At 35.1% G+C, this 16,567-nt stretch overlaps 1 protein-coding gene across 8 annotated transcripts in view; it reads right to left on the reverse strand.

Moving 5' to 3' along the window:
* The window catches only part of TBCD (tubulin folding cofactor D), a 572,945-nt gene that overhangs the window by 537,856 nt on the left and 18,522 nt on the right, over positions 1-16,567 (reverse strand). For all 8 annotated transcript variants that reach the window (XM_069076616.1, XM_069076621.1, XM_069076618.1 and 5 more), the window contains 3 exons: positions 9,653-9,799; positions 8,437-8,492; positions 4,092-4,224 (listed from right to left, as the gene is read on the reverse strand). In XM_069076616.1, coding sequence (XP_068932717.1) covers positions 4,092-4,224; positions 8,437-8,492; positions 9,653-9,799 — 336 coding nt within the window. The remainder of the gene's footprint in view (positions 1-4,091; positions 4,225-8,436; positions 8,493-9,652; positions 9,800-16,567) is intronic.

The raw sequence follows: 16,567 nt of genomic DNA on the forward strand, positions 1-16,567 counted from the left end.
AGAAAATTTGGAACTTAAGGGATTGTGGAACTGAATGTTACAAACTAAAAATAAATAAATAAATAAATTCAAAGAAAATAAATAAATAAATAACTGGTCAGAAGAAGATTACACCAGCCTCTTTGCTAGCACTGAGGCAATACTGTGTTGTTTTGTCCATACTGAATATGGGTCACAGTTCTGGGTGGCAGTCTTGGGGTGAGGAAGAGCACTAGCATAGCAGAGCCTGAAGCAACAGTCAAGAGGGAACCCTCTTCACTGTCCCAGGACAGAAAAGAGTGATTGTGGTTGCTCACAGAGCAGAGCACAGGCTGGGAGAGGAGTAAAGACCTCTCCTTAGATCATACCATGTTGGAAGTACTGAAGACTTACAGGTCTCTAGAAATATCTCTGAAAACAGCTGCACAAAACTCTTAAAGCTTGGGACAGTTTGCTCTCCACACTGGAAGCAAAGTTCTACCTTAACAAAGAGTTTAAAAAGCAGTCATAGGCTGGGAAAATGAGCTAACAATGGAAAAAAACTCTGACTATAGAAATTTACTTCAGTGACAAGGAAGATCAAAACACACACTCAGAAGAAGACAACAAAGTTTAAACTCCTACATACAAAGCCCCCAAGAAAAATATGCATTGGTGTCAGGCCATGGAAGAGCTCAAAAAGGATTTTGCAAATCAAATAAGAGAAGCAGAGGAAAAACTGGGAAGAGAAATGAGAGTGAGGCAAGAAAATCATGAAAAATGAATCAACAGCTTGGTAAACGAGACCCTCAAAAATACTGAACAAAATAACACCTTAAAAAACAGAATAGACCCAATGGCAAAAAGCCAATGAATGCCTTAAAAAGCAGAATTGGCTAAATGGAAAAGGAGGTCCAAAATCTCACTGAAGAAATTAATTCGTTAAAAATTAGAGTGGAACAAATAGAAGCCAATGACTTTATGAAAAGTCAAGAAGCTGTTAAACAGATCCAAACAAATGAAAGAATAGAAGGCAATGCGAAATATCTCATGGGAAAAACCACTGACCTGGAAAATAGATCCAGGAGAGATAATTTAAAAACTATTGGACTACCTGAAAGCCATGATCAAAGTAAGAACCTAGAAGTCATACTGCAGTAAGTTCTCAAAAAAAAAAAAAACTGCCCTGATGTTTTAGAACTAGGCAAAATAGAGGTTGAAAGAATCCACCAATCACCTCCTGAAAAAGATCCCAAAAAGAAAACTCTTAGGAATGTTATAGCCAGGTTCCAAAATTCCCAGATCAAGGAGAGAATATTACAAGCATCCAGGAAGAAACAATTTGAATATTGTGGAAACACAATCAGGATAACCCAGGATCTGGCAGCTTCTACACTGAGGGATCAAAGGGCTTGGAATATGATATTCTGGAGGGCAAAGAAGCTGGGATTAAAACCAAGAATCACCTACCCAGCAAAACTAAGTGTCATGTTACAGGGGAAAATATGGCCATTCAGTGGATCAAGCATTCTTGATGAAAAAACCAGAGTTGAATAGAAAATTTGTCATTCAGATACAAGAGGCAAGAGAAGCATGAGAAGGTAAACAGGGAAAAGAAATCCTAAGGAACTTATCAAAGTTGAACTATTAACATTCCTACATGGAAAAAGGATAATTGTAACTGATGAAACTTTTCTCAGTACGAAAATAGTTGAAGGGAATAGAAATATATATATATGTCTATATCGGAGGGTATACGGGCATATGAATACATATGTGAATGTGTGTATATATGTTTACAGGTACACATTGATAGAGGGCACAGGACCAATTTAATAGGAAGAGATGATACTTAAAAGGTGAAATCAAGAGGTGAGAGAGGAATATAATGAGAGGAGATGGGGAAAGACAGAATGGGGTAAACTATCTCATATAGAAGAGGCAAGGGAAAATGGTTACAATGGAGGGGAAGAATAGGAAGGCAAAAGGGAATGGGTCAAACTTATTCCCATTGAATTTGGCTCGGGGAGGGAATGAAATACACACTAAATAGGGTATCTCACCCTACAGGAGAGTAGGGGGGAAGGGGATGAGAGGAGGGATGATGGAAGGGAGGGCAGGCTGAGGGGAGGGAAGTTGGAAGCACCCACTTTTGAAGAGGGATGGGATCAAAGTAGAGAATAGAACAAGTGGGAGGTGGGATAGGAGGGAGGGAAATATATTCAGTCTTTTACAATATATCTACTCTGTTAATGTTTTGCATTAGCTACACATGTACAACCTATATTGAACTGCTTATCTTCCCAGTAATGGTGGGTGACAAAGGAGGAAGGGAATGAATCTGGAATTCAAAGTTTTAAAATCAAATTTTTAAAAAACATATATATATATATATATACACATATATACACACTATTATTAATACTATTTTACATGTCATTGGGAAATAAAATATACAGGCACTGGGGCATAGAGATCCACCATGCCCTACTGGAAAAGTAGAAGGGGGTATGGGAGAAGATATGGGAGAGAGCAGATTGAAAGAGGGGATATCCTGTGAGACTGCTATTTTGGGGAGGTGGTAGGGTAAAAAAGGGGAGAAAATTTGTAACTCAAAATCTGGAGGAAATGAATGATGTAAATGAGAAGTTAATAAAACATTTGAAAATTGGAAAAAAAAAATTAAGTTTAGTTATTAGGTTTGATTATTCATTAACTCTGCTTCACTACTAAGGGCAATTTCTATCGTGCAGATAGGGCAGAATTGGTAGTTTTAAAGCCAAATTAATATGAAAATTAAGCAAAATGCAATACAAACAAAATAACTATCAAGATGAAACATATTAAATTATCTTGTCCTCTTGCTTGCCAAGGTGCTACAACAGAGAAATAGCACCCTAACCATTATTTCCTGTAATTCCTAATTTAAAAATGTAAATGTAATGTACAGCATGGTATCTAATCTCATTTTCTAGACAGCCTCTTATCCTTTTAACACACTAATTTTATCTACAATTTGAGGAGACATTTGGCAGACTGAAAAGGGTACTAGATTTGGAATCAGAGAACCTGGATTGAAATGCCAGTTTTGCTATTTATTTCCTATGTGGTCTTGATTTCGTTATTTAGCCTCTCTGAACCTCAATGAATCTCAATCAAATGAGAGGATTGAGCTAAATTACTGCTAAGGAACCTTCTATCTCTCTATTCAATCTCCCAACCCTACACCTTTGAATATACTGTCTCTCATGCCTAGACTATTCTCCCCCACCTCCTGCTATACTCCTTGACTCCTTTCACATAGCTCTAGTAACAACTCCTACAATATGTTCATCTTCCTCATACTCTTAGTTGTGACCATTCTCCCCTCCACATATTATATTATAGTTACTTTATCTTTTGCATTTACTCATCTGTGTATATGTGGTTTTACCCTAGAAAAGCATAAGCTCCTTGAGAGCAGTGATTGCTTTTTTTTCTTTAAAGCTCCATTACTTAGCACAGTAGGTGATACACAATGGATGCTTAATAAATGCTTTTGAAATGAATGATCCCATGAACTGAAGATTGACTATCAGTGATGATAAGCCAAAGAACTGAAAAAAGCAAGCTTCAATAGGGCTCTTCTCTTCCACTCTTCCAATGTAGAGTGACTAATACAATCACCTCATAGAATTGTAAAGAATTTGTATTGATTAAATTAACAAAGCATTCATAGAATTGTAAGGAATTCCTTTAAATTAACAAAGCATTTTTATATGAGGCATGCACTAGAACTTGGAAATATAGCTAATTCCTGTTAATCTAGAATCAAAAACAATCTAAAAACTGAAATAATTAAAATTTAAAGCAAAACAAGAAGCTGACATCTGGCAAGAAGCTGACATCTGGGTTATACAATAGGGTCAGTTCAGATTCAGTATACTCTCAATCTCCTATATTTTCTACAGCTGGACATTACTAACTATTAACCAGAATAATAACTTAGCATTGTAAGTACCTGAAATATAACCTGAATCAAAGACAGACTTAAGTCACAACTGATAGACTTTTAAACTTTGTTATACAGAACCCTATAGTTTTATAATTAAAGACAACTGGTAAAATTTTTGCAAGATGAAAAAGATAATTACCAGGGCTTGTAACATGCCATCCATTATAACAGTCCCCTCCATAGTCTGGAAGGAAGACTTTGACAATGTGGAAAGGGTCCAATCCAAGAAGTCTGCCATCTTCTTCTGTTTGACATCAGGACGTGTAATAAACCTGTCAAGTAATACAACATTCCAAGTTATCACTCACCAAAGGAATCAACTTTCTACTTCTTTCTAACTAAATATCTAAACTACCTACAACCCCTAAAGGGAAATCTTACAAAAAGTTTTGAGTTTTTTTGTTATAGGTCTCACTTTGGAGTGAGAAGACCTGGGTTCAAATCCTAGCTCTAATGCCTGTCTAAAGATACCTGATCTCCTACCCCTTAGTTTCCTCATTTATAAAATGAGAAGACTAGAGCAGTCTCCTTTAAAGTTCCTTCTACCCTTTGGTGTATGCTACAGTGATCAAATTAACTTAGGCAAATACACAGGCACTAAAATTCCTAACTAAGGTTTTGATACCAAATTTCACACCATTTAAGAGGCACCAAGTCAGAGCAGACTTAGATTTCTGTAATTAAAACAATCTAACAAGTCTTATTTTTCTTGTGAGATAATATAGTATGATAGAAAAAAAACAGTATGGGATTTGAAATCAGGGGACCTAAATTTAAATTCTGACTCTAACTTGGGGCAAATAGTCTCTCAGACACATATTTTCTTTATTTGTAAAATGAGAGGGTTGGATTAGATGATCTCTGAGGTATCTACAGGTTTTAAACTGTGATCTACATATACTTTCCTTAATCTTCATACATATACCATCTTTTTTTTTAATTCCATCAAAATATAAACTATGAATTGCTATAATGGTCTTCTAAAAATTACAAAATGAGGCACTTTTGGTATGCATCATACAAAAGTCTTAGAAAATACCAGGATACAAACCTGAAAGGTCTGGTCAACTACATATTTGAAATATAATCATTGTGATACCACAGCAAGAAATCAACACACCCACTATTAAAATAATTTTATGTTTTGTACATGAAGCCTTTTCTGATTGCCCAGGTATTAGTGTCTTCCTCCCACCAAAACCAAAAATTTATCTTGTTTTTCATATATTTATTTTTGTACACAGTTTACATATACGTGCACATATAAATATATATAAATTCACACACACATACATTTATAGATACTTATAAAATTTCTCCCCTGGCAAAATGTAAGCTCCTTGAGAGAAGAAACTTTCTTTTTATTTTTGTATCTCCAGCACTTAGCACAGCACATAGTTAAAAGCATAATACACATTTGTTGATAGATTAGCAGATTTTATCTTTGTTCTAACTGGTCAGTATACATAATTATATCCAAATATCATTGATTTGGAGCTAAAAGGGATCTTAAGAGTTCATATAAACCTCATTTTATATGTAAGGAAACTGAGGCTTGGAGATATTAAGTGATTTGCCAAATGTCACATTGTAAATAGCAAAACTGGAATTCAAACCTTTATGTTCTGGAATCTATATACAGTTCTTTTTCTATCTCATCACACTAGAAGGGTGTGATCAGTTTAACAAGGGTGGTGAATTCCAATTTATAGGTTCTTAAGCAAAGGAATACCATCATCTTTGAATTAGTAAAATTAATCTGCCAGTAACACTAAATCCTTTTTCTTAATGTTAAGAAAACAAAGGGATCTTGGAAACAATATAATACCACAAGAAACCAAATACTGAATATAGCTGATATGGGGTTCAAAACCTACAAGTGCTAGGAAGAAGTCTTTTAAATCCTCATACTAAAAGATTAAAAAGAAATGACTCTCAGGACCACATATTTAGCTCTAAAAAAAACTTCAAAGATCATCTAGTAAAATTATTTTACTATACAGATCAGGAAATTAAGACCCAAAGAGGTTAAATGATTTGCTTAAGATCATCCAGTTAACATTTAGCAGAGCTGGGATACAGGTCCTCTGGGGCCAAAACTGATCATTTGGGAACACAAAAGAACAAAGAAATAGGGAATAGCAAAAAAAGCGTCAGATCAGACATCAAAAGAACAGAGTTCTAGATCTAGCTTTGTCTAAAATTAATTGTGTAATTTCAGGGATTTTAATGGGCTTCAGCTTTTTCATGTTGTGTAACTCCACCATAAAATGTAAGCTCAATGGAGTCTAGTACTGTTTTGCTTCTGTCTTCATATCCTCCATGCCTAGCAGTCTAGTATACAGGAAACAATTCATAAATGCTTACTGAATTTGTCAAATGTAACATAATGAGGTTGGACTAGATTAGGACTTAACAAATTTGCTTTGAAATCTAGGAGACTTTCAAAGTTCAAGGAAAAATGAAAGGGAGTAACAATGGAAGAAAGCTAGTCATATCCAGGCTGTAGAGCACTAATTCTAAATCTTTAATCAAATTAGACTAACAACTTTTCAAAGTCTTTCTCTAGAAAGGCTCAAAATCAAGAGCTAAGGACATCCAACCAGGATACCTCATACAATGAACCAGCAGAAGCAATGATGACTAACTGTCCTTCCTACCCTTCAAGTTTGACTCTAGTTTAAATGCACAGTTGAAGCCCGGATAGGTACATTGGCAGCTAAGAAGTTCAAGAAGCTCCCAATGTGAACCAAAGTAAACAGTATCATTCTCTAATTTAACCTTCTTCTTTTCAAGGTATCACAATAGTAAAGTACAAAAATGAAAAGATTAATCAATTAACATTTAATTAATTAATATTGCCTGCTCTGTACCAGGCATGGTACCAGGCACTAGGGATAAAAAGCCAAAAATCAAACAGGCCCTTCTGTTAAGGAGCTATATTATATTCACTTCTACAATTCCAGGAGATTATGACAAAAATATCAAGTAAGAAAATTAAATTTAAAAAAAGAAAAGAAAATTAAATTTCTATACTCCTATGTGACATGTTATCCAGCAAGTTGAGCCCTGCATTAGATGATCTTGAATAAACCCATACCAATTATAAAATTCTCTAATCCTATAATCTATGAAACAGGCTGATACTAATACAATGCTCAGATCAAGAAATCTGAATTAAATTTTTAAAAATTAATGTTAAAAAATATCTTACATGTAATTTCAAAAAAATAAAACTTTTCTTTTAAATAAAAAGTATCTGAATTCAAAATTTTTAAAACCAAATGTTAAAAATTGTTTTTACATCTAATGGAAAAAAAATTTCTTAAAAATAAAATATAAGAAACCAAAAAAAGATCTGAATTAACAATGTATACATACCCTGTCTACAACTACATAAAAATAATGACTAACAGGAACAAAAAAACAAAATAACTAACAGCAACAAAAAAAAAAAAAAACAAGAAAAGTTCAGAAAGGGTCATGCTCTTGCAAAAGGTACATTTCTTTCACCATATTAAGTTCAATATACACTTTTTTTTTCTTTTTAGAGAGGGGAAAGGCAAGGCAATTGGGGTTAAGTGACTTGCCCAAGGTCACATGGCTAGTAAATGTTAAGTGTCTGAGGCCAGCTTTGAACTCAGGTTCTCCTGACTCCAGAGGTGGTGCTCCACTGCGCCACCTACCTGCCCCTTTGGAATAATTTTTTAAAACTTTAAATAAATAAAAAGACACAAATTAGTTGTACACAGAATGACGGGGGAATTTTCTTCTTTTTGTGTGTCATCATATGTCTGCAAAACTACAGAAATAGTTTTTCACCAATGAGAAAGTCCAGCTGTTTGTAACTTTTTTTAAAGGGTAGATAGCGACGTTTCTTTCCACTAGGTGGCACTACTGTATATCATTATGTATCCCATTCCCTGACACAGAAGCTGTCATTTGAAGTTTTCTGTTTGTTTTCTGTAAAAGGCATTCCTTATTAAAGAAAAGGTAAATTTATTTATAAAGCTGACACAGCCCTGTGCAGACAGTACTGCTCAGCTTTAGGGGGTATAGGTACATAATACTCCCTTGTTTTGGAGGGTGCTGATGACCAAGTCAGACATTTATTTGAATTGACAGTTTCAACTAAGAACAATATTCCAAAAAGAAACAAGTCCTCTGATGAGTAAACTAGCTCTTTCAGGCTCACTGATAACTAGTTTAAATTAGTGAGGCTTTACTGTTTGATATAGTACATATAAGAAGTAGCATGAAATAGAAGATAGAATACTGAATCTAGGTTCAAATCCTTCCTCAGACACTTGTCCACTGGTAAATCATTTAATTTTCTCTAGGTCTCAGAGGCCTGTCTAGGACTAGATGTGATACAATCAGTTCTAATAGAGGAAACTCCCATAGAGAAGAAATCGCAGGTCCTTGACATATATTGTATATGTATCAACTGACTGAGGATGCTAGCAATAGTAAGGCTGACTTACTTGGAAATAAGGACAGCAGCTGCATCCCGAGCCTTATCACTGACAACCAAGTAGGACTAGAAAATGAAAGAAATCATTTATCAATAATCATTTGGGCAAAAAGATGGAAATAGCCACACAATTAATACTTATGATAAATGGAAAACAATCAAACACAATTTGACTTTAAACCTCTGAGTCAAAGTATACTTACCAGTCCTTCCAAGAACTAGGAGCTAATAAGCAGACTTCCAAATTCCAAAAGATGCACAAACTTCTGGTTTCTAAAAGATGCTACAGCAAGACTGAGACTAATTACCACCATTTGGTAGGCTGTACTTTTAATCACTGGGAAACAGGCAAATATTTACTATATAACAGAATAGCTAAAAACAGCTACTATTTATAAAGAACATTTAATCTCATTTGATCCTCATAACCCAGTAAGGTAGGTTCTACTATCTCCATATTACAAATGAAGAAACAGACTGAAAAAAGTTAAATGACTTGTACAGGGTCACACAACTAAGAAGTACCTGATGTGGATTCAAACTCAGATCTCCCTGAGTCTAAGTCCCGTCTACTTCACCATTACTGATTCCATATCCATTAGTCAATCTCTTTATCATATTTACTTTAATGACTTTTAAGAACTTGTAATTTTTTTGTTATAGCATTTTACTTCTATAAATTTGTGTCTATTATTTATATGTAAATTATGCTTTAAAGTATTTGAGGAGTCTTTCATAAAAAGCTATAGTCTCATTTTTGGTATGGCTATAGGAAGACAAGCAAACATTCACTGGATTGTAAAGCTTTGAATTCCTTTAATCATTCTGAAGAGCATATGAAATTATATAGAAAAGATTATTAAAATGTTACTAAAATGCTTGTATAGCCTCTGACTACCCATCTAAGTAGTTTAAATATTCCCTCTGAAATAGTTATCACTACTAATTTGCTTGGCTAATTGTTGAGATCCTGACCCTTTAAAGATTAATAAAAAGGTAAATTAAAATTTTTAATTTTATATAGTAAAAACTTTATGAATTGCACAAATAAAACTACTCTCAATGAAGTTTTCCCTGTGCTGAGAAAAAAAAATAGCTTCAGTCTGGAGAGAAAGAGAATATATATAGGTTAAAAGAATGTAATGCGTATAACACAGTTTTACTACATGCTAAAATATCTTAAATATAAAAAAGGAACCAACAATTATTAAAGATAAAATATTTACTTCCGCTATTTGGAGTATACGGTCCATTGTAGATGTACGAGCCTCCCCACATTCAGAGGTGAGATTTCCATCAAGACGTGAAAGATCAAAAGGAATTAAGCAGGTTACAGAAAGCCACAGCAAAAGCACATATCGAGTTTCCCAAGTCTAAGAGAGAAAAAAAATGAACTAAATACAAGATATGACAACTTACTTAAGCAGAAAATAATTAAGAAGCAATTAAGATAAAAAACAAGACCACAGTATTCTTAATAAGGTTACCATACATACAGGGATAAATAAAATAGAGTATATGAATGAGAATAATGTGAAATAATTTTGAAAAAGTAGACTAGAAAGTACTATGAAAAATGCTCCAGAGGAGCTAGGTGTTGTACTGGCCCTGGAGTCAGGAAGACCTGAGTTCAAATCCATTGTCAAGACACTTGACACTTATTAGCTATGTGATCTTGGACAAGTTACTTAACCCCAATTGCCCTGCCTTCCCCCCTCCAAAAAAGAATGATCCAAATCATTAATAGGGAAATGCACATTATGACAACACTGAGCTTCTACTAACAACTAGCAGATTGGCAATAATTAAAAAAAGGAAAATGATAATTGTTGGAAGGGATTTGAGAGAATAGGAACATTAATACATATACATAATATTATTAAATATATTATATAATATACACTATATATTATTATATTACATATTGTTTATATATAATATATTATGTTTATATATAATAAATAATATATAAACAATATATTATATTTATATTAGATATAATTACATGTCATAAAATATAATATTAATACATAATAATATATATAATACACATAAAGCAATGAATACTGAAAAACAATTTAGAACTATATCAAGAATCACTAAACTATACAAATCATTTGACCTAGAAATATCACTACTAGGTATAAACTCCCAAAGAGATCAAAGAAAGATGGAAAGGATGCAGCTGTAAAAAAATAATTATAATTTTGGCACTTTTTGTTATACCAAGTAACTAGGAACAAAAGGAGATACCCATCAATTTAGGAATAGCTGAACTATGTTATATGAAAGTAAAGGAATAGGGGCGGCTGGGTGGCAAAGTGAGTAGAGCACCGGCCCTGGAGTCAAGAGGACCCGAGTTCAAATCCGGCCTCAGACACTTAACACTCACTAGCGGTGTGACCTTGGGCAGGTCACTTAACCCCAACTGCCCTCCAAAAAAAAAAGAAAGTAAAGGAACATGGAGCTGCTAGGTGGCACAGTGAATAGAGCACTGGCCCTAGAGTCAGGACAACCTGAATTCAAACCTGACCTCAGACACTTAACACTTACTAGCCGTGTGACCTTGGGCAAGATACTTAACCCCAATTGCTCTACCACCTTACCTCCTCTAAAAAGCAAAAAATAAAATAAAATAAAAAGTAAAGGAACACTATTGTACTGTAAAAAATTATAAAAAGAACAGACTTGAAGAAATCTAGAAAGACTGATATGAACTAATACAATGAAGTGAACAGAACTAGTTAACTATGTATACAATGACTACAATACTATAAAGAAAAAACAAACTTGGGGGATGGAGCCAAGCTGGATGAGTAGAAGCACAAACTTGGCATGAGCTCCCACTCCAATCACTTCCAATACATGTAAAAAAATGACTCTAAACAAACTTTAGAGCTACAGAAACCACAAAGACACAGAGAGAAACAAATTTCCCGCTGAAGGAAGGCTGACAGGAAAGGTCTATCTCACTGGGCTGGAAGCCAAGCACAGTCACACATCAGCTGTGCGGTTCCGGCCCCTGGGCCACCCCAACCAGCAGCCGGGAGCAGTCTGAGCAGACTTTAGGAGAGTAAATCACTACCAGCTATAGCTGTCTCCAGACTTCTCAACCCACAAATGCCAAATACAAAGTAAAAGGTCAGTGTAGAACTCTGTTGGAACAGGAGGGGACAGAAGAAGTCTAGCCCCTGCCCCCAGGGCGAGAAGCAGCAGACCCACCGAGTGGCTGCCTAAGGAGCTCCTGGCCTGCAGATAGCAGGGGGACCAAGTGACCTTTCAGAGGGTAATCACTCTTGCTTTAACCTGTTTGGATCTGGACTGTGGTCTTGGGTGGTAGTCCTGGGGTGTGTGGGCAGTGAGTCAGACAGAGTTTGTCGGGGCTGCAGGAGAGAGCACCCAACTAAGAGCTCCAGCAGCTGCAAAAACCCCAGTGATCTGGGGGAAAAGCTCTCTCCATTCTGGAAGCAGAGCTGTACAGTGACAAAGAGCTCAAAAGTCAAGTAATTGGCTGGCAATATGAGCAAGCAGAGGAAGTACAAACAAATCATAGATTCCTTTTTTGGGAACAAAAAGGATCAAGGTATGGAAAGGGAGGAAGACAGCAAAGTCAGAACTCCTGCATCAAAAGCCTCCAAGAAAAAAATATGAACTGCTTACAAGCCATGGAGGAGTTCAATAAGGATTTTAAAAATCAAGTAAGAGAAGTGGAGGAAAAATTGTGCTGAGAAATGAGAATGATGCTAGAAAATCATGAAAAGAGAGTCAACAGCCTGCTAAAGGAGACCCAAAAATACACTGAAGAAAATAACACCTTAAAAATTAGACTAACTCAAATGGCAAAAGTGGCCCAAAAAGCCAGTAAGGAAAAGAATGCCTTAAAAAGACAAATTTGCCAGATAGAAAAGGAATTTCAAAAACTCACTAAAAAGAATAACTACTTCAAAATTAGATTGGAGCAATTGGAAACTAATGACTTTATGAGAAATCAAGATACTATAAAACAGATCCAAACAAATGAAAAAACAGAAAGCAATGTGAAATATCTTACTGCAAAAACCACTGACCTGGAATATAGATCCAGGAGAGATAATTTAAAAATTATTGGACTACCTGAAAGCAATGATCAAAAAAGGAGCCTAGACACAATCTTGCAAGAAATTAACAAGCAAAATTGCCCTGATATTCTACAACCAGAGGGCAAAATAGAAATTGAAAGAATTTACCAATCACCTCTTGAAAAAGATCCCAAAAAGAAAACTCCTAGGAATGTTATAGCCAAATTCCAGAGTTCCCAGGTCAAGAAGAAAATACTGCCAAGCAGTCAGGAAGTACATTTGAGTACTGAGGAAACACAAGCAGGATAACACAAGACCTAGCAGCTTCTATATTAAGGGATCAAGGTCTTGGAATATGATATTTTAGAGGTCAAAGGAGCTAGGACTAAAACCCAGCAAAACTGAGTATAATGCTACAGGGGAAAATATGGTCATGCAATGAAATAGAGGATTTTCAAACATTCTTTTTTTTTTTTTGCTTTTTGGAAGGCAATTGGGGTTAAGTAACTTGCTCAAGGTTACACAGCTAGTATTTTTGTGTGGGTGTTAAGTGTCTGAGGCCGGAACCAAACTCGGGTCCTCCTGATTCGAGGCTGACACTCTACTCACTGCGCCACCTAGCCACCCCCACTTTCAAGCATTCTTGATGAAAAAACCAGAGCTGAACAGAAAATTTGACTTTCAAATACAAAAAGCAAGAGAAGCATGAGAAGGTAAACAGGAAAAAGAAATCGTAAGGAACTTATTAAAGTTGAACTTTTTACATTCCTACAGGGAAAAACAATAATCGTAACTCATAAGATTTTCTCAGTATAAGGATAGTTGAAGGGAATATATATGTATACATATGTATATATACATATATATGTATGTATAGGAAGGTATATGTGGATATAAATATGTATGTGAGCATGGGCATATCTATGTTCATGTATACACAGAGGGCACAGGATGAGTTGAATATGAAGGGATGATATCTAAAAAATAAAATTACGAGGTGAGAGAGGAATTGGGAGGAGAAAGGGAGAAATAGATTAGGGTAAATTATCTCATATAAAAGAGGCAAGAGAAAACTGTTACAATGGAGGGGAAGAGTAGGGAAGTGAAAGGGAATGGGACAACCTGATTCTCATTGAATTTGGCCTAAGGAGGGAAGAACACACTCAATTGGGTATCTTACCCTACAGGAAAATAGGAGGTGGGGGATAAGAGGAGGGATGATAGAAAGGAGGGTAGATTGGGGGAAAGGGTAGTTAGAAGCAAACATTTTTGAAAAGGAATAGGGTCAAAGGAGAAAACAGAATAAGTGGGGGTCAGGATAGGATGGAGGGAAATATAACTAGTCTTTCACAATATAACGATTATGGAAATGATTTGGGTAACTACACATGTACAACCTATATTGAATTGTTTATCTTCCCAGTGGGGGTGAATGAGGAGGGAAGAAGGGAAAAAATCTGGAACTCAAAGTTTTAAAAACAAATGTTTAAAAAAAAATTTGTTGGTTTTTTTTTTTTTACATGTAACCAGGAAATAAGATATAGAGGCACTGGGGTATAGAAACCCATCTTGCCCTACTAGATAGGGGGCTGGGGCTCATGGGGGAGAACAGATTGGGGGAAGGGGTATTCAGTAGGCTTGCTATTTTGGGGTTGGGGAAAGATGAGGAGAAAAAATTATAACTCAAAATCTTGTAGAAATGAATGCTGAAAACTAAAAAATTAATTAAAATTTTTTAAAAAACTTTTAAATACATAAGAATACTAATCAATGCAAATGATCAATCAAAATTCCAGATGATTGTTGATAAACAATGTTTCACACTTCTTGAGAGGTGATGATCAAGATGTGTAGTATGAGACATTTTTTTCAGGCACGATCAATGTAAGGACTTATTTTACTTATTACTTACTGATTACAAAAGAGGGACTTCTAAGGGTATGGAAGGAGAAGAAATGAGAATGGGAAGTGATGTAGTAATAGTAATGCCAAAAAAAGAACAAATAGAGTAATTTTAAAAAGGCACAAAAGAGAACAGATGGTAGTTCATAAGGAAATACAAACTTTGGAACCCATGTTGAATTGTATTACATATGTACACACATATATATGTATATATGCACACATATATATATCTGTACATGTAAATTACTATATTGTATTTATAAAAGAGAAAGGGGAGAGCATATATGGTGGAGATTAATGGTGTTATGTGCAATTCTCTTTCCCCACTCTTCTTTGTATAAGAAAATGCTCATGTTTGCTGACATCAATCAAGTTCAGCATATCAAAACATCTCTTTTTAAAGTAAATTGATGTCAGAATGTGAAGAGCTTTAAATACTTAGCTAAAACAGTTGTATTCTGCTCTACAAGCAAAACACTAAAGAGCTTTGAGAAGAGTGACATAATCAGACCTATGTGTCTTGCCAGTATAAATTTTACAACTGTGTAGAAGATGGACTGGAAAGAAAAGAAACTAGAAACAGGAAGGCCAATTACGAGATTGTTCCAATAGTCCAGGAGGAGAGCATAAACAAGGGCAATATTTGTGTTTAAGTAGAGAGAAAGAAGACTATATAAGCAAAGGCTTGTAGGTAGTCAGGAAGACTTGACAATTAAGAAAACATAAGTAGTGAGGGAATTACTTAACCAAAAAGCATTTATTAAGTGATTACTTTGTACCAGAGACTGCTATGTGTTGGGTATGCTAAGGAAAAGCAAATACAGAATTTGCCCTCAGGCCACTAGAGTTTATTGAGAAGGGGAGCTACAAGGTCAAACTTGTACTGTGGAGGATGAACTGGAGTGAAAAGAGACTAGAGAGATAGAAATTAATCAGTGAGTTACTGGGACAGTCTAAATACAAAGTGATAAGAGTCTGAACTAGCATTATGGTGTATGAGTAGAGAGAAAACAGACATGAGGGATGTTGTGGAAGATGAAAAAAGGATAACACCAATGCTCTAAACCTTAGTTTCTAGAAGGATGAAGGTTCAACAAACCCCTAAAAGTAAAAGGGAAACTGAGAAGAAAAGTGAGTTTGGTGGGGAAAAATAACAAGTCCTGTTTTGGACATTCAGTTCCAAATGAAGACAAATGAGATCACCAAGTAAGAATGTCTACAGAAAAAAAGAGAAGACAATTCAGGACAGAGCCTTGAAAGACACCCTAAATTAGTGGGCATTACATGGATAAAGATTCAGCAATATAAAATGAGTTGTGTGATAAGTATAAGAACCACCAAGAGGAAACAATGTTACAGAAAGCAAGAAAAGAAAGATTAGTCAACAACCTCAAAACTAATAGAAAGGTAAAGTACAATACAGACTGAGGCAAAAAAAAATTAGATTTTGCAGTTAAGAGATGGATTGTAACTTTGGAATTTCATATTCCTAAACAGTTGGTGAGGAAATGTAAGCACAAAGTATGTATATCTTCCTAAGAATCTGACTATGAAAGGGAGAAGTTATACAACCACAAAAAAAAATATCAAAAATAAATGTTACAAAATTATAAAAAAAAAACCGTGGTTTGAAAGAAAATATATGAGATGACACTCACATCCCAAACCTTTGTGGAAGAAAGATGTCTAAAGTACTGTAGATTTCACATACCTTCAGACTTTTTTGATATACTGATTAGCTATGTTGTTTTTTTTCCTATTTTTTTTCTCCTTTTTTGTCTTGAAGAAATTGTTTATTATATGGGATGGCTCTCTGGGAGAAGGAAACTGGGGGAATTTATGGCAAGAGACACATGGTAAAATATATATAAATATACATACATATATATGGTAAAAGACAAAAAAAATCAATAAAAAAATTAGTTTTTAAAAAATAGAGAAGTTGGGGTGGCTAGGTGGCACAGTGAATAAAGCACTGGCCCCGGAGTCAGGAGGACCCGAGTTTGGTTCCAGCCTCAGACACTTAACACCCACACAAAAAAACTAGCCATGTAAACTTGAGCAAGTTACTTAACCCCAATTGCCCTCCAAAAAGCCCCCCCCAAAAAAAATTGAGAAGTTATAAAAGAGGTATAGGATATTAGCCATAAAGGATAGAAGGGACTAATGAAAGGACAA

Source organism: Petaurus breviceps, unplaced genomic scaffold, assembly GCF_028583685.1.
Source record: "Petaurus breviceps papuanus isolate PSGF00001 unplaced genomic scaffold, PetGlider_PUasm1.0 90925, whole genome shotgun sequence".
NCBI lineage: Eukaryota > Metazoa > Chordata > Mammalia > Diprotodontia > Petauridae > Petaurus > Petaurus breviceps.